Source organism: Dermochelys coriacea, chromosome 9 (genome assembly GCF_009764565.3).
Source record: "Dermochelys coriacea isolate rDerCor1 chromosome 9, rDerCor1.pri.v4, whole genome shotgun sequence".
Lineage (NCBI taxonomy): Eukaryota > Metazoa > Chordata > Testudines > Dermochelyidae > Dermochelys > Dermochelys coriacea.
The window spans coordinates 988,170-1,009,909 of record NC_050076.1 but is presented as its reverse complement, the minus strand read 5'-3'; the positions used below and the strand labels follow the sequence as shown (position 1 = coordinate 1,009,909).

Below are 21,740 nucleotides of genomic sequence, written 5' to 3'. Positions count from 1 at the left end.
ATGGGAGAAGAGAAAAAATTAGAGGAGACTCCGCTAGATCTATGTGCCATCTCAGAGATATGACAGATGAATGAGAAACCTCATCAACAGACTCTCACTGGATATGGGAATTAAGTAAAGCCAAGGGCTCAACAGAAATTTGACTAAAAGCCAACACAGGAAAAAATACAGGATGCATCAGTTTCCTTACTAGCCAAAACAGAAGATGCCTTATCAGAAACTTTGGGTGGAGCCTTATTATACTGACTCAGATTTTAAGCCCATAAGTAATTACTATGAAACTTAGTCTTACCTCCCACATAACAGACCACAGAATTTCACCCAGTATATCCAGCAACGGAAGAAGTTAGCCTTCCTTGCTATGTAAGTAGACATCTGAAGTGAAGTCCAGCATGCAGAGCCACATATGTGCACAAGGTCATGTGCCCCAATAGTTGTAGACAGAAGCTAGCTGTTGTCCATGGGTTGGATTTAGGGCTTTCAGACAGACACTATGGACTGAAACTTGCCCATTCGAAGGTAAGTCATGGAGGCTGGAGCATCAAGCACTGCTCTTATAATAATTATTCATTGTGTTGATTGTAATGTTGATTTGCCTACATTCAGTTTCTTGCCTACACAAGAAAACAGCAATCTCACGACAATAATGTGGTTTTGGACATGAGTGATTGATCTTCTCCAAACCAGACAATCATCCAGGTAAGGAAATATCTGGACACACAATTCTAAAAGAGACGGAACTTCCTGAAGTGATACAGTCCTGTGAGATAGGTCCATGGTAAGGGACAGGAGGGAGCTGAACTGGATGACATGTCCCTCCTTTACAGTGCTGGGCACTTTCCATAGGGAGGGAGGTGAGATATGGTCAGTGTGTTGTCCTTGATCGAACAGTCAAAACAGCTGCTTGAAGGCTAAAGTAGTCTGATGAGAAGGGCCCACTGGGGATGATGCTGACTGGCAACGTCTTGGAGGCTTAGGCCTTTTTTTGAAGGTGTCCTGAGACCTTTGCTGATACAAAGCTCTGTAGTATAACTGAGGTTTAAAAGATTTCCTCTTTGTTACTGTGGTTTAAACTCCCACTAAATGAAGGGTGGCATAGGAATCTTTCAAGGTGTGCATGGAGTCACCTGTTGTCTGGGAAAACAGTCTGAACCCCTTGAAGGGTAAATTTTCTATTGTATTTTGCAACTCCCCTCAGGACACAAGAGGCTGCAGCCAAGAGGAGCCTTCAATTAAGAAGGCTGTAGCCATGGAGCACGAGGCAGTGTCTGCAACGTTGATGGCCACTTGAAGTGATGAACAGGTAGCAAAGTGTCCTTCAGAAACTATGGCCAAGAGCTGTCCTCAGTACTCCTCAGGCAATCTGTCTGCAAATTTGGAGACTGCTGACCAATTAGCAAAGCTGTATTTAAAACAGTGCCTGGTAATTTGACACTCTTCTGAAGACTGGCTGTGGTGCAGGCCTTCCTGCCATTTAAGTCCAGCCTTTTAAAATCCCCGTCTTTAGAGTGGCCTGGAGTGAGACAGCCTGGAATGCTCATTAGCAGACATGACCATGAGAGAGTCTAATCAGGTGGGCAAAGAAATAACTGAAGTTTTGCTGAGGAACGCCATAGCTTCTGTCCCACCCACTGCCAAACAGGTGGACAGAGGCTGACATTTGCTGGAGGGTTTTGGCCAATTCCAGCAAGGCTGGAAAGGGTGACCCTTCCCAGGGCAGGGCTCTGTAAGATATCTAGCTACCTGTGCCAGTTATCTTTTGCAAGCTCTGCCCATGCTCCCAGAGATGTGGCCACCCTTCTCATAAGGTCCTAGAACACTTTAAAATCCTCCAGATGTGAAACAGATGTTGACTTCTGGGTGACAGCCTCTTCTGAAGAAAATGAAATATTTGGTGAGGGAGCGGGGAGAGAACATCTAGAGGTTCCTCCAGTATTGCCTTGTCTTTTGTAGGCTCCAACAAGAGAGGAGGCTGAGGGACTGTAGAAGGGGCTTCCCTAGAGGTCCCTGCTATGGGTGAAGGTGACCTCCTTTTAGACTCTGGTGGAGGTCTAGACCCTACTGGAGTAGTCCAAGATGCCCAGTATGGCTATTCCCTTGGGGGTATTCTACACTTCATACTGCCCCCCAATGTGGTGGGTGCCACACCAGGGCCTCTTTGTAAGAGCGTCAATCATTACTTTTAGATTTGGTATCCCTGGAGAGAGGTCTGCAATGTGACCTAGAAGACCTCAAGAAGACACTGGCTTCTTGTGGCCCAAGTCCAAAGAGAAGATGTAACTCTCCTCAGTAAACAGAGGAGATGTTCATGGAGCTCTTGGTGCTGCCCTAATGGAATTGACACAAAGGAAGTGTCCAAGGGAGCTCACAGAAGTGGTCAAGGCAGCTGAAATGCAGACAGATAGATTGGTGCCAGTGGTGCTGGGGAAGAATGAAGAAGCCAGTGAAAGAGATGAAGCCATGCTGGTAAACACGGACTGTGCAGACATTGACACCATTGGTGACAGATGCTGTAACAAGGGAGAGTCTGATACCTGCAAACACAAGAGGTCCGTCACTGCAAGGAAGGCCAGCAAAATTAACTGCACCAAAGAGGTAATTTTTCAGCCACCTGAGCCGACAGTGCCAGAGTCAATGGCAATAGTGAAGACACCACTCTCGATGGTCTTGGTGAGGAATGGTGCCTGCTACCAGACCTCAAGTCACCAGAGGATTTACTGGAGGCCCTTCTGTGAGATGAAGGGTGGGACTTTGATTGTCTGTGAGACTCAGATGATGGAAGCTTACAGAAATTCGAGGAAGCCACTGGGGATGAGGAGGAGTGGTGTTTCTCTCTCAGTTTTAGTCTCAAAACTGTGCAATGTTTTGTAGATGGAGAGTCCATCCTCTTGTTGTCAGGGTCCAGTTCAGAAGAAGACTTCTCTTTCTTTGGTGTGGTATGGAAGGAGGTACAAACTGAATGTCTCCCCCACTTAGACAAATTAAGCAGATTTTGTACCTACCTGTGACAGGGATCATGGTCCTGCAAGTGGCACATTGCTTAAACCCTGGGTATTTTTTCCATGTTAAATTAATCAGTTCTTGAAACAACATACTAGCTAACTATCCTAAACCATACTATACTAAATTTAACTAGAACTATATAAAACGAGAAGAACACTTTAGAGAGGCTACTGAACCAAAGCTAAATAGCTACAGGGAGCTCCAACTCTCACGATAGGTAGTAAGAAGGAACTGAGAGAGAAGTGGCAACAATGCCCCTTGTATGTCCTCAGCTCAGCTCAACACAGGAGAGGAGTCTGGGCACCTACGCCACTTTGTAGTACTGCAGGCAAAATCGCCAACTCAAGTGCATTAAGTGTATGCCTACAGTTGAACGTGTACGTCCACAATCACTTGAAGAACCACCAAGAGTTGTTGCCTGCCTGTGGACCTATTAAATCTGAAAGCCTAATTGAGAGCTGTCAGTTCTCTTAACATTAGCCTCATTGCAGACAATTTTCGGAAGGTTGGTAGGAATTTAAGACGGGGACAAGACATTTATTAACACAGGTTTGCTTAAAGTTAATTCCCCTTTTATCATTCCTACTCCCCTAAAAACGATACATATAATCAGTTAATCAAGGGAGAACTTTCAATCCACTAGCAAAGATAAAAATGAAGAGATATTGATTTTCAAGAGAAAAATAATTAGGCAAACTGAGCAAAAGTGAATCAGATATTCAGCCTATTACGTAGAGAATAAAAAGTGATGAAGTATTTCACTGGATTAGGCAAAGTGATATAAATGAAAGAAACTAAACTGCAGAAAGTTAAGCAACAAGTTCACAAAAAGGAAAACTCAAGCTGAACTAGTTAGGAGAGTTACTGGACTGGTAAGCTGGTAAATAAAGTGTTAGAAACTTATACAGTTAATTGGGCATGAGCAGTCAGTCAAGAATTGATAATTACCAGATGCAGCTCAGAAATCAGATTATGAAGCAGGATGGAGTGATGTCAAACAGCAGAGATGGAAAAATACTGCAAACGCGTGCCTGTCTTTCCCCTGGAGAGCGCAGCTGGGGAGCGGAGCTGCCTCCCTGCTTTATAGCAGGGAGCAGAAAGAAGATGGCAGCTTCAAGCCATGGAGAAAGGTCACAAAGATTCCTACTGGTGTCCTCCTTTCCCCTGGAGAGTGAAGCTCTAGTAAATAGCCATTATATATTTTAGGATTATGCATTACTCAGGCTCTACTAAATTTACGGCCATGAAAAACACATCACGGACCATGCAATTTGGTATCCCCCCATGAAATCTGGTCTTTTGTGTGCTTTTACCCTATTCTATATAGATTTCACAGGGGAGACCAGTGTTTCTCAAATTGGGGGTCCTGACCCAAAAGGGAGTGGCGGGGAGCATCGGGGATCACAAGACTATTTTAGGGGAATTGCAGTATTGCCACGCTTACTTCTACGCTGACTTCAGAGCTGGGAGGCCAGATAATGGTGGCTGCAGGCCGGGAGCCCAGCTCTGAAGGCATAGCCTCACGGCCAGCAGCAGTGCAGAAGTAAGGATGGAGTGGTATGATATTGCCACCCTTACTTCTACGCTGCTGCCTTCAGAGCTCAGTGGCCAGACTGTGGCGGCTGCTGACTGAGGGCCCAGCTCTGTGGGCAGCAGCGCAGAAGTAAGGGTGGCAATACTATACCATACCATCCTTATTTTAGACTGCTGCTGGCAGCTCCTCTGCATTCAGAGCTGGACTCCCAGCCTGCAGCTGCCGTTCTCCAGCTGCCCAGCTCTGAAGGCAGCACCACCGCCAGCTGCAATGCAAACGTAAGGGAAGCAGTACCGCAACCCCCCCTATAATAACCTTGTGACACCCTCCCCCCAACTTCTTTTTGGATTAGGACCCCCTACAATTACAACACCATAAAATTTCAGATTTCAATAGCTGAAATCATGAAATTTATGATTTTTTGACTCCTATGACCGTGAAATTGACCAAAATGGACCATGAATTTGGTAGGGCCCTATGCGTTACCATAGAAAGCTAAACAATCAGTGGGTCTGAGAATGACAAAAGACGACTCCCCAGGAACAGTTATTGTGAGCTTTAGTCCCCCCCGCCCCCCCCAGTAATACAAATTGGTACCAAAATATGTGATTTTAGTCAAGAATTGAAAATACCAATTGTCCAGTCACCTTTCCTGGGGACGGTGGGAGCCTAAACCATTTCTGTAGAATCTCTCATTTTACAAAACACTGTAGTTTATAGTGTTGGGAAGAAAACCTTCCAAATATCAACTAAATGTAAACTAACACAACATTTTCCAGAGTCTGCAGACAGCTCTAGTGCTTCTGCTACTCACAACTTTGCCAAGCAGCAGCTCAGCAAGGTTAAGACTTCAGATTCATGGCTACTACAGTCTTGCGAGCAACCAGTGAAATGGGGGTGGGGGGAGAGGGGGGCGAGAGAGAGAACACATCAACTTCATGATGCTCACAGCTGTTTCAAGGAGCTGCAGCAAAAGTAGGCACTATAGTTCTTAATGGGGAGGACACCCCAAAAACAGTCTGGGGGGAAGGAGCAGCAGGGTAAGAGATGGAAGTTTAGAGATGGAAAGAGAAAGTGTGACCGCGCTCTCTTGACCCCCACAACAGATAGAAGTGGGATGAAACTTCATATTTATAAAAAATTGCTAGCCCGAAGCTGATACAAAGAATGGAGTCCTGAAACAGATTCCATAAACAGCACCCAGCTAGAAACCACAGAACTCTTTCAGCAGGTGAGATGGCAGGGAGGCTGGGCTTCTCAGTGCAGATACAGAAATGTAAAGTCATTATATAAACAGGAAACCACATACCAATGTCCTAACTGCTTAGTTGCAAAGTTGCAGTAATGTAAGTGGAAGATTTTAGCTAGAATGGTAGAGACCTGTTCTGCTCTACTCTACTCTAACACTAGATTAGTACTTATGAGGCGTGGTGCCAGCCCACAAAGCGGTATGGCAGCAGAGTGGAAAGCAAGTGCAAAGAGACACTTCGACATGCCCAGTGCTTATTTTAGTCATCAATACAGGTCTTGCTCCCACCTCAGTAAAAGTACTGACAGCTGCTGCAACAAGGATCAGTTTGCTCAGAGGAAGTAAGACTGGCTGTAGAGAACTTTGGACATGTTTGAAATAAATGGGCTTACTTGTCCATTGTGTCACCACAAAGGAGAACCCCTGTGTTTGGGACAGCAATACCATCAATTTGGTGCATTTCTAAAGCTAAGAACCTAGATGTCAAGATGGTGCCTAGATACTACAATGATGGATGCTATATAAATATAGCAGAGGGAAGGGGATATTCTCAGCCTTTGTGGCTACAAATTGAGTGGAAGCGAAGGGTAAACCCCTTTGCTTTTCTGCACTTCTGACAGTTCAAAGGACCACCATGCTTAAACATTCCTTTGACGATTAGCTGCTCACCAGGTTCAAGGATTTCTGTACTCATGTTTTCTTCATCTCCAGCATCGTGCATTTCTTGATCATCATCATCCTCCTCCTCCTCACCATGTAGTTCTTTTGCAATTAGCTGCCTAGCCAATTTGATATTTCGTCCTTCATTGTAATGCATTTTTCTCTTCATTTCAAACTGTTTCTTTTTTTCTGTGGAAAGAGCAGGAAAAGATTCTTAGATATATTCTTACACTAGTTCTTTGAAAACATTCCAACATATCACTGTTTGCCAGGTAGGAGTTACCTCTCCCAGAGTGTATGTAATCTTTATGTCGTTTAAGTTATTGTATGTTTCAAATTTAAAATGTTTTCTTTAAGTAATTAGTTTAAAGTACTCTATGGAAGGATTCTGTGTTAGCAAACTATAGCTTAGTGCTCTTAATTACTAGTCAAACTAACAATTAACAAGTTGGCCATAAACATTTTGCCAAGTGAAAATAAGTCATCTCAGTAGAGTGGGGCACAACTTACTCCTCGCATGCCCTTACTAGATTCTCTCTGTTTTGGGAAGATTTAGAGAAACAGCCCCAGGAAATATGGAAAGACAACAATTTAAGAATTAGATTTGTTGCCACTTAATTACCCGTAAACAGTTATGGAGGTGACACTAAGAAAAAAATCCTGACTTGTTTTAGTCAGCTTCTTCCCAAAAGAAGGAAATCTGAATGGATTTGAGAGTGTCTTAAAAGACTGAATGCTACTCACCAAATGTAAGTGATGAAATCTGGACCAAATAAAAACACATGGGAACTTTTCATTCAGGGAATGCAAAGGCATACCTGCCCCTATTAAGTGATGCAAGACTAACTTCTCTTTAGTCCTATAGGGAACTTGAACAAATCACTGCAGAGGCCAGCAGATCAAGCCCTAGAGCTGGCTTAACTTGCTTGCCAGCTAATTGCCAAGAGGCAGCTACCAGGGGCATATTTTCCAATCATAGAAGAAAACCTCTTTCCACCCTTCCCTAAGATCCCAACCTCTGAACACGTGCCGTAGTTTTTCCCTATGAAATAGGTGCCTGGTTAGGGTATGACAATTCACCACAACCATATTAATCTTTGCTTCTTGGCAGCCCCAAGTACAGCTTCTAATTTCTTATCAGAAGTGAAACTGAAAGTTCACACTCTAGAAATGGAGAAGTGGGACCAGAAAAAATGAGAAACAGCAATACCTCTCTGCAGTCAACATCAAACACCTGGGTTTGAAACCCAAGATGTTTCACAGCTTGACCATTCTGTTAAAATGCTATAGTCCAAGTTAATTCAGAGTAGTGTCTGCTTTAAAGCTATACTGAAACAACCTATTGAGGAATCGCTACAGATAGCCTGCTAGCTCCCTCTTCCAACTGATTCATGGAATTACATTGGCTGGAAACGAAACTACTACATGCCACAAGGGGCCACAACAGTGGTTCCCGTAACCCACCCAGCAATATTGTTAATCTATCCAACTATACTCTTGGCCCAGCAGAAGAATCTGTCCAATCTCGGGACCTCTCCTTTTGCCCCTCCACACCCACGAACACGATACAGTTCTGTGGTGACCTAGAATCCTATTTTCGACATCTCCAACTCAAGCAATATTTCCAACGCACCTCTGACCAACATATTAATCCACAGAGACCTTCCTACCAACACTACAAAAAGAAGGATTCTGGGTGGACTCCTCCTGAAGGTCGAAACAGCAGCCTGGACTTCTACATAGAGTGCTTCCGCCGACGTGCACAAGCTGAAATTGTGGAAAAGCAGCATCGCTTGCCCCATAACCTCAGCCATGCAGAACACAATGCCATCCACAGCCTCAGAAACAACTCTGACATCATAATGAAAACGGCTGACAAAGGAGGTGCTGTCGTCATCATGAATAGGTCGGAGTATGAACAAGAGGCTACTAGGCAGCTCTCCAACACCACTTTCTACAAGCCATTACCCTCTGATCCCACTGAGAGTTAGCAAAAGAAACTACAGCATTTGCTCAAGAAACTCCCTGAAAAAGCACAAGAACAAATCCGCACAGACACACCCCTAGAACCCCGACCTGGGGTATTCTATCTGCTACCCAAGATCCATAAACCTGGAAATCCTGGACGCCCCATCATCTCAGGCATTGGCACCCTGACAGCAGGATTGTCTGGCTATGTAGACTCCCTCCTCAGGCCCTTCGTTACCAGCACTCCCAGCTATCTTCGAGACACCACTGACTTCCTGAGGAAACTACAATCCATCGTTGATCGTCCTAAAAACACCATCCTGGCCACGGATGTAGAAGCCTCTACACCAACATTCCACACAAAGATGGACTACAAGCCGTCAGGAACAGTGTCCCCGATAATGTCACTGCTAACCTGGTGGCTGAACTTTGTGACTTTGTCCTCACCCATAACTATTTCACATTTGGGGACAATGTATACCTTCAAATCAGCGGCACTGCAATGGGTACCCGCATGGCCCCACAGTATGCCAACATTTTTATGGCTGACTTACAACAACGCTTCCTCAGCTCTCGTCTCCTAATGCCCCTACTCTACTTGCGCTACATTGATGACATCTTCATCATCTGGACCCATGGAAAAGAAGCCCTTGAGGAATTCCACCATGATTTCAACAATTTCCATCCCACCATCAACCTCAGCCTGGACCAGTCCACACAAGAGATCCACTTCCTGGACACTACGGTGCTAATAAGCGATGGTCACATAAACACCATCCTATATCGGAAACCTACTGACTGCTATTCCTACCTACATGCCTCTAGCTTTCATCCAGATCATACCACACGATACATTGTCTACAGCCAAGCTCTACGATATAACCGCATTTGCTCCAACCCCTCAGACAGAGACAAACATCTACAAGATCTCTATCATGCATTCCTACAACTACAATACCCACCTGCTGAAGTGAAGAAACAGACTGACAGAGCCAGAAGAGTACCCAGAAGTCACCTACTACAGGACAGGCCCAACAAAGAAAACAACAGAACGCCACTAGCCATCACCTTCAGCCCCCAACTAAAACCTCTCCAACGCATCATCAAGGATCTACAACCTATCCTGAAGGACGACCCATCACTCTCACACATCTTGGGAGACAGGCCAGTCCTTGCTTACAGACAGCCCCCCAACCTGAAGCAAATACTCACCAGCAACCACACACCACACAACAGAACCACTAACCCAGGAACCTATCCTTGCAACAAAGCCCGTTGCCAACTCTGTCCACATATCTATTCAGGGGACACCATCATAGGGCCTAATCACATCAGCCACACTATCAGAGGCTCGTTCACCTGCGCATCTACCAATGTGATAGATGCCATCGTGTGCCAGCAATGCCCCTCTGCCATGTACATTGGTCAAACTGGACAGTCTCTACGTAAAAGAATGAATGGACACAAATCAGACGTCAAGAATTCTAACATTCAAAAACCAGTTGGAGAACACTTCAATCTCTCCAGTCACTCGATTATAGACCTGAGAGTGGCTATCCTTCAACAAAAAAGCTTCAAAAGCAGACTCCAATGAGAGACTGCGCAATTGGAATTAATTTGCCAACTGGATACAATTAACTTAGGCTTGAATAGAGACTGGGAATGGATGAGTCATTACACAAAGTAAAACTATTTCCTCATGGTATTTCTCCCCCCCACTGTTCCTCAGATATTCTTGTTAACTGCTGGAAATAGCCTACCTTGCTTGTCACCATGAAAGGTTTTCCTCCTTTCCCCCCCCTGCTGCTGGTGATGGCTTATCTTAAGTGATCACTCTCCTTACAGAAATGCATCCGATGAAGTGAGCTGTAGCTCACGAAAGCTTATGCTCTAATAAATTTGTTAGTCTCTAAGGTGCCACAAGTACTCCTTTTCTTTTTGCGAATACAGACTAACACAGCTGCTACTCTGAAACCTGTCATTGGCTGGAAAGTGTAGTTGCTTTTTCTGCCCATTAAGAGGTAAAAAGTGTTATATAGATAGCAATAGACGGGTACTAGTGATAAAGTCTAGGGCTGTCAATCATCATTAATTCAAGAGATTAACTCAAAACAAATTAACTTGATTAAAAAATTAATCGTGATTAATCAAGTTTTAATTGAAAATATTTGTAACAATCAATATAAAGTGAGCACTGTACACTTTGTATTCTGTGTTGTAACTCAAATCAACATATTTGAAAATGTAGAAAACACCCAAAAATATTTAAATAGTATTCTATTATTGTTTAACAGTGCAATTAAAACTGCGATTTTTTAATCATTTGACAGCCCTAATTAAGTCCAACTGAAAGGTGTGCAGATTAAGGGGTAACCTTCCAAAATAAAACCATCTCTGGGTCAATACACTAGCATTTGTGGAAACTACTCCCATTACCCTCATCTTACAAGTGCTCCTCCAAGACAAGTGAGCCTGATCTTTATGAACTTGCTCCCAGACTAGTTTAGTAGCTGCAATTTAATCTAACCAAATTTGGAAGTATCCAAGTCAACAAGGAATCTAAGTCACCTCCAGAGAGCTGTTTCTCCATTTTCAGATCACAGCATCTTTCTGATGGATGGTACGTCTCTTCCTCCTCAGAGATTTCTTACTGAAAGAAAACTATTCAACAACAGAAAAAAATAAAACCTACCTCGTTCTTCAGGCGTTAACTCTTCATCCTCATCCTCCTCCTCCTCCTCCTCTTCCCTGCACTCTTCTTCTTGAGCTAGAATCTTGGGTCCTTTACCTTCAGCTGCCACTAACCTAACAAAAATGTACACAAAGACGTGCTGAAGCAGAGTATCAACATCTCACAACAATTAAGTACTTAGTTTGTATGTATACATAAAAAAACCTTCTGGTATATATAAAGATATTTTTGTCCATCATTTAGGACTAGTGTCTCAAGTTAAGTTTGAACTTACTCTGCAAAAACTTTTGTTTTCAATGGTGTCATTTGCATAGGAAGCTACTACTCAGCATGAGTAGTCATTGCAAAATCCAGCTCTTAATAAAAAGAGTAACATCTATCTGAAACCAAGAAATTACTCCGAAGACAGACAATTTTCAAACTTTGTCAATATTCTATTGCCAGCACCACTTACTTTTTAGCTAACACATCTGCTGTTACAGGTTCATTCAATTCTGAATCACTCACTGCATCTTCATCGTCCTCTCCAACCATACTAGAAAGACAAGCATGCAAGAGAATTAATTCTAAACTATCTCTGATAAACATTTTTATCAGTAGTGCAAACATTAGACAACTTTACTTATTTCAGTTAAACTATTCCTTTAAAACTCAGTTCCAGGTTTTTCTTTTTCTTAAATATTTTGATGCAAACAGTTTTGTTTCCTGTTACACAGATACCAAGTCTATTCATTGCAAGACCCTGCAGTGTAGTCTACAGATAGAATTCCAAAAATGTGTAAAGCTTAAAACATTTAAAGCTTCTCAACATCAATTTATCCCCATTAAAAATGCTACAAAATATTCAGCTTAAGCTTTTGTTTAAAACATGTAACATACTTCCAAATGTACCCTAAGTTACTGTTGTCTCTTAACTCATCACTTACAATTCAGGTGGATTACCTGAAGCCTGTCATGCAGTCAGCTATAGTTCTAGCAGATACAGTATCATTCACAAACTTAAGTATGCTGCTAAACTACTTACGTGTAGTCAATTATTGCATTATACTCAAGTTATTAAAGAATGTTTAAGTGAGTTTACCTATGGTAGGGAGTGCTTGGTTCATCTATTTTCATTAAACCATAGTCCTTGCCTGCTGGATGGTATGTAGCTAGGATGTTCATTTCATCCCACTTTTGGGACTTTTTACTGAAATGAGAAAACAAAGAAAGTTTCCCCATATGCTAAATGACATTTTATTCTCTTTTGACAAGGAAGCAGAACATGCAGGTCCTCCTTTGGTTTCCATTTCTGACATGTACAAATAGGGAAAGGTCAAGCAGATGGCTGGGAGATTCCTTGAATTAGTAAACAAGGAAAAAACTAAAAATATATTTTCAGACAAGAACTGTTATAAATTATAACTTCATATAGTTATAGTAAGAGAGCGGTTTTCAATATTTTTGCAAAATAGATGTTAGACCTCTTTATATTGCTCTGCTATTAAGTATTTGCTAAATGGAGAGACAGTGACCAAGCAAGTTATGAAAAATGGAGGTAGAAGAGTATGAATTACTGAGTCTTCAGCCTGTCAGGACTATTTATACAACTTAAGTCTTAGTTATCATGTGTATTTTTACACTGTCATGGGGTACACATGAATGTTTTCTCTATAATCTCTGTTCACAATAAGGACTATTACACTAAAAAAAAAACACTTAGAACCACAGAGTTAGAACGGACTGCAAAGGTTATCTAGCCTAACCCCCCCTGGAGGGCCTCAGGTACTGCTTATTATGTTAGAAAATCCTACCAGATGCCTAATCATCTTTAGGCCCCTAAAATCTGACCCCATGTCCTCCAGGGTTTTAAAATTAAATAAATCTCATCTCCTCTCACTGGATCCAGAACAAATCCCTGTGGAACTCCACTTGAGACTCCTTCCAATCTGCCATCCTTTGATTAACAGTTACTCTGTTTGTGGTTGTTTAACCAATTATGTATCCACTTAATGGTAGTTCCACTGAGCCTGCATTTCTCCAGCTTATGAGAATGTCATGGAATCATAGAAGATTAGGGTTAGAAGAGACCTCAGGAGGTCATCTATTCCAACCCCCTGCTCAAAGCAGGACCAACAACTAAATCATCCCAGCCAGGGCTCTGTCAAGCCAGGCCTTAAAAACTTGTAAGGATGGAGATTCCACCTCCTCCCTAGGTAACCTATTCCAGTGCTTCACCATCCTCCTAGTGAAATAGTTTCTCCTAATATCCAACCTAGACCTCCCCCACTGCAACTTGAGACCATTGCTCCTTGTTCTGTCATCTGCCACTACTGAGAATAGCCTAGCTCCATCCTCTTTGGAATCCACCTTCAGGTAGTTGAAGGCTGCTATCAAATCCCTCCTCACTCTTCTGTTCTGCAGACTAAGGGCTTAGCTACGCTTGCAAGTTACAGCACAATAAAGGAGCCCCGGACACACTAGCTCACTACCTGTCCACACTGGCAACGCACGTAGAACACTCTGATTCCACGGCTACAGTGCTGTTGGTACTCCATCTCAGCGAGTGGAATAACATTTGCTGCGCCCCCGCTGGAGCGCTGCGGTGCCAGTGTGAACGAGGTGTTGCATTACTGAGCTCTGATCAGCCTCCAGAAATGTCCCATAATCTCCTTAAGTCAAGTGGCCACTCTTGTCATTGTTTTGGAATCGCTGCAGGAATGCGGATATGCTCTTTGAAAGCTCCGTTTCTGACAGCCGGTATGCTTATCTGCTCTGAGACAAAGCAACCATTAGTGTGGAGTGCTGTGAGAGAGAAGGGGAGGCAGGGGGGTCTGCTGCTGTCTGAACTTACAAGACAGTATGCTGACATTCTCTCAGCCCTGCAAAAACCCACTCTGTCTCCCCCCACATACACACAACACACTCCCTGTCTCACTCCACCCCACCCCACTCCCATTTGAAAAGCACGTTGCAGTCACTTGCATGCTGGGATAGCTGCCCATAATGCACCGCTCCCAATGCCGCTGCAAGTGCCGCAAATGTGGCCACGCCAGTGCGCTTGAAGCCGTCAGCGTGGACAGACTGCATCACTTTCCCTACTGCGCTCTCCAAAGGCTGGTTTAACTCAAAGCGCACTAAATCTGCAAGTATAGGCATGCCCTAAATAACCCCAGTTCCCTCAACCTCTGCACAGTTGCAACACTGTAAAAAAAACCACCCTGATGAGAGATGTACAGCTTTCTGCGCCAGGAGTACAGCGCCGCGGGGCCAGTGTAGACACCCTGGTCGATTATAGCGCTGCAATTGGCCTCCAGGAGGTGTCCCACAATACCTGTTCTTGCCTCTCTGATCATCGGTTTGAACTCTACTGCCCTGCCCACAGGTGACCAACCGTCATCTCCAGCTTGTAAATTCCTTTGGAATTTTGAAAGTCCCCTTCCTGTTTGCTCGGTGATGTGTGCAGTGGTCTCAGCACATCTTTCCAGGTGGCCATGCCTGCTCCATGCATCAAGCAACCCCCCGTTTGGAGCAATGCTGAGCTGCTGGACCTCATCAGCATTTGGGGAGAGGAGGCTGTCCAGTTCCAGCTGCGCTCCAGCCATAGGAATTATACCACCTATGGCCAGATTTCACGACGCACGACAGAAAGGGGCCATGACTGGAACACACTGCCATGCAGAGTCAAAGTGAAGGAGCTGTGGAATGCCTACCACAAGGCACGGAAGGCAAACTGCCACTCCAGTGCTGCACCCACGAGCTGCCGATTCTACAAAAAGCTGGACGCAATACTTGGTCGCGACCCCAACTCCACTGGGAAGGCCACTGTAGATACTTTGGTGGCTCACATGCCAGTCGAGAGTGGACCAAGCCAGGAGGAGGAAATCTTGGATTTCGATGTTGAGGGGCACGGGGACCCAGAGGCAGAGAACGACTCAGAGGTCAGAGATGCATGCAGCCAGGAGCTCTTTTCTACCCCGGAAGAAGCTAGCCAGTCACCGCCCTCGGATCTTGGAGAAGCACAAACAAGAGAGGAAGCCCCAGTAAATGGATCTGATTTTGGGAATCGCTGAAGCAAGTTGTTGGGGGCAGGAGAGTTGCAGAAAGCAGACTTGTGCCTGTATGATGTGCGTACCACCACATGCCTAGTCTGAGCGGCAGAACAGGCTGTTGACTGACTCCCTCACTTCATGGGAATCTAACTCAAATCTCCAGGAAACTCTCATGGAGAAACTTAGCAATCTGCTGCAGCAGGTTCTTTGGCAAAGCTGCTTTGTTTCTTGCCCCAATAACGGTAAGTTTCCCACACCACTCTGCTGTCACGGGGGGGGGACGACTGGTGCACACAGGCAAGCCACAAAAGGGCCAGGCAGAAGCCGCAGTTTTGGAGAAGACCCTTCCTTGATTCCTTGCTCACCCTCAGCCACGAGATATCTTCCATAATGAACACAGCCTGAGGAAAATGTGGGGACAGGAATGACTTTCAGGACCCCCCATACAGTGCTGGCTGTCCCCAAGGGCCACGTGCCCACTGTACAGTAGGGTCCGGGAACAATGATTTACCCTGCCCCTGAGGCTACTCACCATTTTGCGGGTCTTGTGGCTCATGTATGCTTGCCTGGGGTCAGCCAGTTAGTGACAGGTATGTGAACAGTGGCTGTGTTTTAAATCACTGAATCAGTGTTGCATGTGTTGAAAACAATACTGCTTCTGTAAAATGTTGCATTTTGGCTTCACGGAGATGACCTCGGGAGCCCAGCCTCCCTCTTTATCATCGCCGGCTGAACAGCTGCGCAGAATTAGGAAGCAGCCACAAAGAACTAAGGAGGACTTTCTGCGTGATGTTATGATGCACTCTGCGGCAGAAAAAACAGGAATTGAAGGAGGAGTAGCGGGACAGCGAGAAGAGGGAATAAAAGAAGAATGCAGCATGCTGCAACGAAGCGGCTCTTAAACGTTACGGAGCGCCAAACAGACATGCTCCAACCGATACTAGCACTGCAAAACAAGCAGCTCTGCACCCGCACTCCCCTGCAGCTGCTGTCACAGAACTCTTTTCCATGCACCCCCCAGACACCACCAATACACTCTTATCAATCTCCTGGTTCCAGTCTGTACCTGCGGCATTCCACTCCTCCCCCATCACAGTACAGCACTGCGGACTCCCAGTACTCACTGCACTCAACACCCATCCCTCTGCAGTTTGGCCCTGTTGAAGTACAGCATCCCCTGCACTGCACTCCAAAGGAGAAAGCTGGATATGATCCCTGGAGATGCATAAATCTTTAACCATCCTGGTACCCCACCTCCTCCTGGGACCTTCCCTTCCCTATCCCCCTCAGTGCTGATTTGTTTTTTTGTTTGACTCCCTCCAGCTGTTGTTTTTTTAATAAAAGAATTGTGTTGGTTTGAAAACAATCTTTATTCTATTAACTGAAATCAAACAGAGCCCTGCAAAGCAACAATTACCTTAAACCTTCATATTGCATCGCCTGCACCAATCTCAATCACCTCCTAGCATTAAAAGCACCACATTCCCGAGCACAGCAACAAATATTAGTGGCTTTCAGCTTCAAATTGCTGACTCAAGGCATCCCTGATCCTTATTGCCCTGCGCTGCACCCCTCTAATAGCCCTGATCTCTGGCTGCTCAAACTCAGCCTGCAAGGGGTGAGCCTCTGCGGTCCAGCCCTGAGTGAAGCTTTCACCCTTCCCTCCACAAATATTATGGAGCGTACAGCATGCAGCTATAAGCGTACGAATATTGTCATCGGCCAGGTCCAGATTCCCATATAGGCAGCGCCAGCAGGCCTTTAAAATGGCCAAAAGCACACTCAACAGTCATTCTGCACTTGCTTAGCCTGTTGTTGAACCACTCCTTGCTGCTGTCAAGGTGCCCCGTGTATGGTTTTATAACCCATGGCACTAGGGGGTAGGCAGGGTCTCCCAGGATCACAATGGGCATTTCGACTTCCCCTATGGTGATCTTCTGGTCCAGGAAGAAAGTCCCTGCTTGCAGCTTCCTGAACAGGCCAGTGTTCCAAAAGATGCGTTTGTCATGCACCTTTCCAGACCAGCCTGCATTAATGTCTGTGAAAAACCCACGGTGATCTAGAAGTGCCTGGAGAACCATTGAGAAATATCCTTTGCGATTAATGCACTCGGCGGCTAGGTGGTCTGATGCCAGAATTGTAATATGCGTGCCATCTGTCACCCCTCCACAGTTAGGGAAGCCCATTCGTGCAAAGCCATCCACAATGTCATGCACGCTACCCAGAGTCTTTCGGAGTAGGATACGATTAATGGCCTTGCACGCTTTCATCAACACAAGTCCAACAGTCGACTTTCTCATTCCGAACTGGTTAGCGACCCATCGGTAGAAGTCTGGAGTAGCCAGCTTCCACAGTGCAATCACTACGTGTTCTCCAATGGCAGATCTGATTCTCATGTCCTTGTGTGGCAGGTTGGGGCGAGCTCAACATACAGTCCCATGAATGTGGCTTTCCTCATGCTAAAGTTCTGCAGCCACTGCAAGTCATCCCAGACGTGCATCACGATGTGATCCCACCACTCAGTGCTTGTTTCCCCGAGACCAAAAGTGGCGTTCCTCTATGGTCAGCACCTTCATGAATGCCACAAGCAATCTCGTGTCACAGCGAGATCAATGTCACACTCCTCTTGCCTTTGTAGTTTAAGGAATAACTCCACTGCCACTCATGATGACGTATTAGTCAGAGCGAGCAGCATACTGGTCAACAGTTTGGGATCCATTCCTGCAGACCGAAGAGGCAGAGAGCGCGCAGTATGCAAACCGTTGAAAGACAGCCCCAAATGTGGATGGAAGCACAGGGATTGCTGGGATGCAAAACGATGCATCACAGGGCATTGGGACAGGACCCAGGATGCACCGTGACCCCCTCCGCTTCCCACAACTCTTAGCAGCAGAAAAAGAAGACCTGCTTTGCGGCATAGCTCCCCAGAGTGCACCACTCTGAATACCACTGCAAGTGCCAACAAGCTATTGTGCAGGCAGCTGACAGTGTAAACACACAACAGAGGTTTCCCTTCAGTGCTCTCTGAGCAGCACTGTAACGGCCAGTCCTGTAACTTTGCCAGTGTAGACACCCTCAGGGTTAAATCTATTAAGGAAATACAGTATAATAATATTCAATTTATTTATATGCCAGTGTTATTAACTTTTACCAATCTGCAGCCATCTAAAGAATTGTGCCAACTTGAAACTTGTCAAAAATGGTTAAAGAACTGTTAAAATAACTTTATGGAGAAAAATGTAAATTTTAAAATGTATAAACCTGCTGAGATGGGGCAGCAATACAACGGAAGGAAACTTGATGGGATCAGCATGGGAGCTGAGCTGTTTTAGACTGGTATGTCACTCTGAAACCAAGCTGATATAGATATGCTGGAGGAACATGACAAGGCATTTCAGTAGAAGCTAGCAGCATGCACTGAATGAGTAAAACCACGGGCTCATTAATGACACTTTATTAACTGTATATAATATACAATGTAACTGTTTACAATAAAGTACAAGATAAAGTTATTTGTTACCATGTAAGGTAAAACACAAAAGCAGTAACATGCAGTACATGGAAGACACATGCTATACAAAATAAAAGTGGCCTGACGTGATATAAAGCAAGAAAAAATGTCCTTTTATCACCACAGAGAAGTAAAAATTTGGTACAAAGGAGGTGACCTTAATTGGTGCAGGATAAAAGATATTGAACAAGGGTCCACACCATTAAGTTACATGTGTGAGGGGTGGGGGCGGACTTAGGAATGTTACCATTCAGAATTCTGAAAAGCAATATAACCCATATGGTGTGGAAAATAGTTTGTTTTCCCTCCTCAACTACTGCTGCAAGACAATGAGGTGGTCTGGGAAGCCCAAGACTTTTATTGCTAGTCGCATCTGGCGGACACTTACATGTCCAGGTGTAACGCCTTATAGACAGAGCTGACAGCATGTGGGTTCAGCACGTGGGAACAGTGTCACTTGAGAGAAGTGAAAGGAGTCCAGGGTAATGTGCTAAAATGTTTTTGAGTCCTTCCTAGAGGGATGCACCCAACAAGCAGTGATAGTAAACTGCACCTCCACCACTAGACCCCTCATTCATGGGGTTCCACAAGGATCAAATCTCTCTCCAGCCCTTTTCAGCATCTATATGCAACCATTAGATGAACTGGTTAGACAACATGGACTCACGTACCAGCAATATGCAGCTGACACACAACTCTACCTATCGTTCACAGTATACGAGCACACCACTACTGCCACCAAGATGGCACAATGCTTGATGAGATCAGTTGGCTGAATCAGAACCTGAGAAAAACAGAAGTGATGCTGGTAGGCAGAAGAAAGAATTTTGAAGAGTTTGCAGCTATGGTGCACTCTGACGGAAAGTCCACACCCCAACTTGGTCAATTCAGTCCCTAGTGTAGAACTATTTCCGAATTCTTTGCTGACACTGAGCTCTCACATTGCAATGTCCATAAGTAATGCTTTTTAACATCTGGGACCAATGCTTTCCAACCTGCCTCAGTTATTCACGCCTTTATCACTTCTTGGCTGGACTACAGCAAAGGGAAATACTTGAACACAAAACCTTCAGCACTTAGGAAACTCCAACTACTACAAACAGTTGCAGCGCACCTCCTCAGCAACGCAGACTACCATCACATCTGTCTTCTGCTCTTTTCACTGGCTTCTCATTGAATTTTTAATCAATTTCAAGGTCTCAGCCCTTATCTTCAAAGCACTCCATATCTTGGGCCCAGCATACTTAAAAGACCATTTAATAGGTTGGGACAAAGACCGTGGTCAGCAACTTCACTCCTCTGGCACAACAGAACTCTTCTCCAGCCAGGGGTGATCCAAGACTGTGGAATAAACTACTCCAGAAACTAAGGACTAACACAAACCTCATCACTTTCCCCCCCAACTGCAAGGCGCATTTCTTTGATCTTGCCTTCTCTAATCTAAACACACAGCAACTGGTATATTTAAAAAAAAAAAAAAAGACAACTCCAATGCTTCTCCCTCTGGAAAGAGAATGAACATCACAGAACATCCACATAGAAAAAACACTCAGATACTAAGGAGATGAGCATTATATAAAAACCTATATAGAGCAGAACATTACAGAGCAGACAAAGTACTGTAGTGGTGATCACACCTGAATAACTGAAGATGCATCAGTAAAGCCATAGAATGTTGTTTTGTAAATATGTAGCAGACACGTACACATTGCTTTAGGTTTGTACCCATCAATCTATCATATTGTACAGTACTGCAGGGGTAGTCAATAGGTGGATCGGGGGGGCCAAATCCAGACTGCCAGATGCTTTTGAACAGATCCCCAAATCTTTTTATTTGCTTATCATCATTACTGTTATTTTTATTACACTCTTGTCTGGAATCTGGACCTTAACTAGACCTTGCCCAAGAAACATGGACTTGGCAAAAAAATAACTGACTATCCCTGCAGTAGTGTGTGTGTGTGTGTGTATATATATATATATATGATTAAGATTGTGACCACTTCGGGGCACAGAACTGGTTTATGTATGTACAGTACCATGCACACCACTGGCACTCAATAACTTATAAGCCATTTTGATCTGTAAAGTGTTCACAGGGCTCCAGAGGTTCCTGGCAAGTCTTCCGTGTATATACCACCTTTACTTTTCAGAAACACTGTGAAATGAAATAAGTATAGGAATGGTTTTAAAAGGACACTTTCAGAATAAACACCATGCATTTAAAGTGAATTCTTTGCCTGTGCTACTAACACTACCTGAAGCAAGGCTCCCGACGCTTAGCTATTCATGTGGTTTGATTTTACACTTTCATCAACAAGGGCATAAAACCCATTCATGTCACTGGGCTGGGCGAGGAAAGGGGGCTGACTGGAGGAGAGCTCGCATGGGCCAGCGCCAGCCCAAAGCGCCCACACCCCAGGGCCCAAGGACCACGGGCTAAGTGACAGGCACAGACTCCTCCACCCCTCAAGGAGAAGGGGCTGGGGGCCTGCAGGGCCAGGCCCGCTCCAACAGCAGACTGGCCCCAAGCCTGCAGCGCCTGGGATGGTGGGGGCCTCCCGCCCCAGGGCGGGCTGCTCAGTGCTCCCAGCAGCGGCTCCCTGGGGTGGGCTCCCGTGCCCAGCACAGGCTGCCGCCGGCGGGCGGGGCGGCCGGGCTGGCCGCCGGGGCAAGGGGCGGGCCCTCCGGCTCTCTGCTCCCTGGCCTGGGCGACCCGACGGCTCTGACGGGAGACGGGAACCTGCCCCGCCCGCGGCTCACCCCTGCTCGTCCTCGAAGGGCCCGGGCGCGGGGCTGGGGCGGCGCGGGGGCGGCGCCGGCGCCGGAGGCTGCGCGCTGCTGCGAAGGCCGCCGCCGCCGCCTGAGCCCCGCTTCTTCAGGATGCCTTTGATGGGCCCGCGCCCCGCCGCGCCCGAGGTGGAGGGGGCCGGGGCCGGGGCCGGGGCCGCCATGGCCGGGCCTCTCACGCGGGGCCGGGGCCGGGGCCGGGGCCGGGGCCGGGACCGCTTCGCTCGCTCACAGGCCCACGCCAGGCGCCACAGAAGAGCCGCCCGTGCCGCGCGGCCAGTGCGCATGCGCCCGGGATGGCA

At 45.6% G+C, this 21,740-nt stretch overlaps 2 protein-coding genes across 3 annotated transcripts in view; both read right to left on the bottom strand.

The window, feature by feature from the left end:
* The window catches only part of PPP1R2 (protein phosphatase 1 regulatory inhibitor subunit 2), a 27,266-nt gene extending 5,526 nt beyond the window's left edge, over window positions 1–21,740 (bottom strand). Inside the window, exons 1-6 of one of the 2 annotated variants that reach the window (XR_005294921.1) lie at window positions 21,412–21,740; window positions 12,188–12,295; window positions 11,561–11,641; window positions 11,107–11,219; window positions 6,456–6,635; window positions 3,952–4,167 (exon numbers count right to left, since the gene is read on the bottom strand). Coding sequence is in view for 1 of the 2 variants with exons in the window: in XM_038416751.1 (XP_038272679.1) it covers window positions 6,456–6,635; window positions 11,107–11,219; window positions 11,561–11,641; window positions 12,188–12,295; window positions 21,412–21,725 (796 nt within the window). In the remaining variant the exon portion in view is untranslated. The remainder of the gene's footprint in view (window positions 1–3,951; window positions 4,168–6,455; window positions 6,636–11,106; window positions 11,220–11,560; window positions 11,642–12,187; window positions 12,296–21,411) is intronic. The other variant, XM_038416751.1, reaches the window with a different exon arrangement.
* Window positions 16,489–19,851, bottom strand: LOC122455670 (protein ALP1-like). The gene is made up of 2 exons (XM_043491838.1): window positions 16,908–19,851; window positions 16,489–16,816 (listed from the first exon to the last, which is right to left on the bottom strand). Exons 1-2 carry the CDS (start codon window positions 17,531–17,533, stop codon window positions 16,642–16,644), a joined length of 801 nt encoding a protein of 266 aa, XP_043347773.1. The 5' UTR covers window positions 17,534–19,851; the 3' UTR covers window positions 16,489–16,641.

Excerpts from the sequence above, each read along its gene's own strand:
- LOC122455670 (XM_043491838.1), bottom strand. The coding sequence starts at position 17,533 with ATGAGAATCAGATCTGCCATTGGAGAACACGTAGTGATTGCACTGTGG. Across the intron at positions 16,817-16,907 it reads ACTGTTGAGTGTGCTTTTGG|CCATAATATTTGTGGAGGGA; the intron begins CCATTTTAAAGG and ends ATGCTGTACGCT.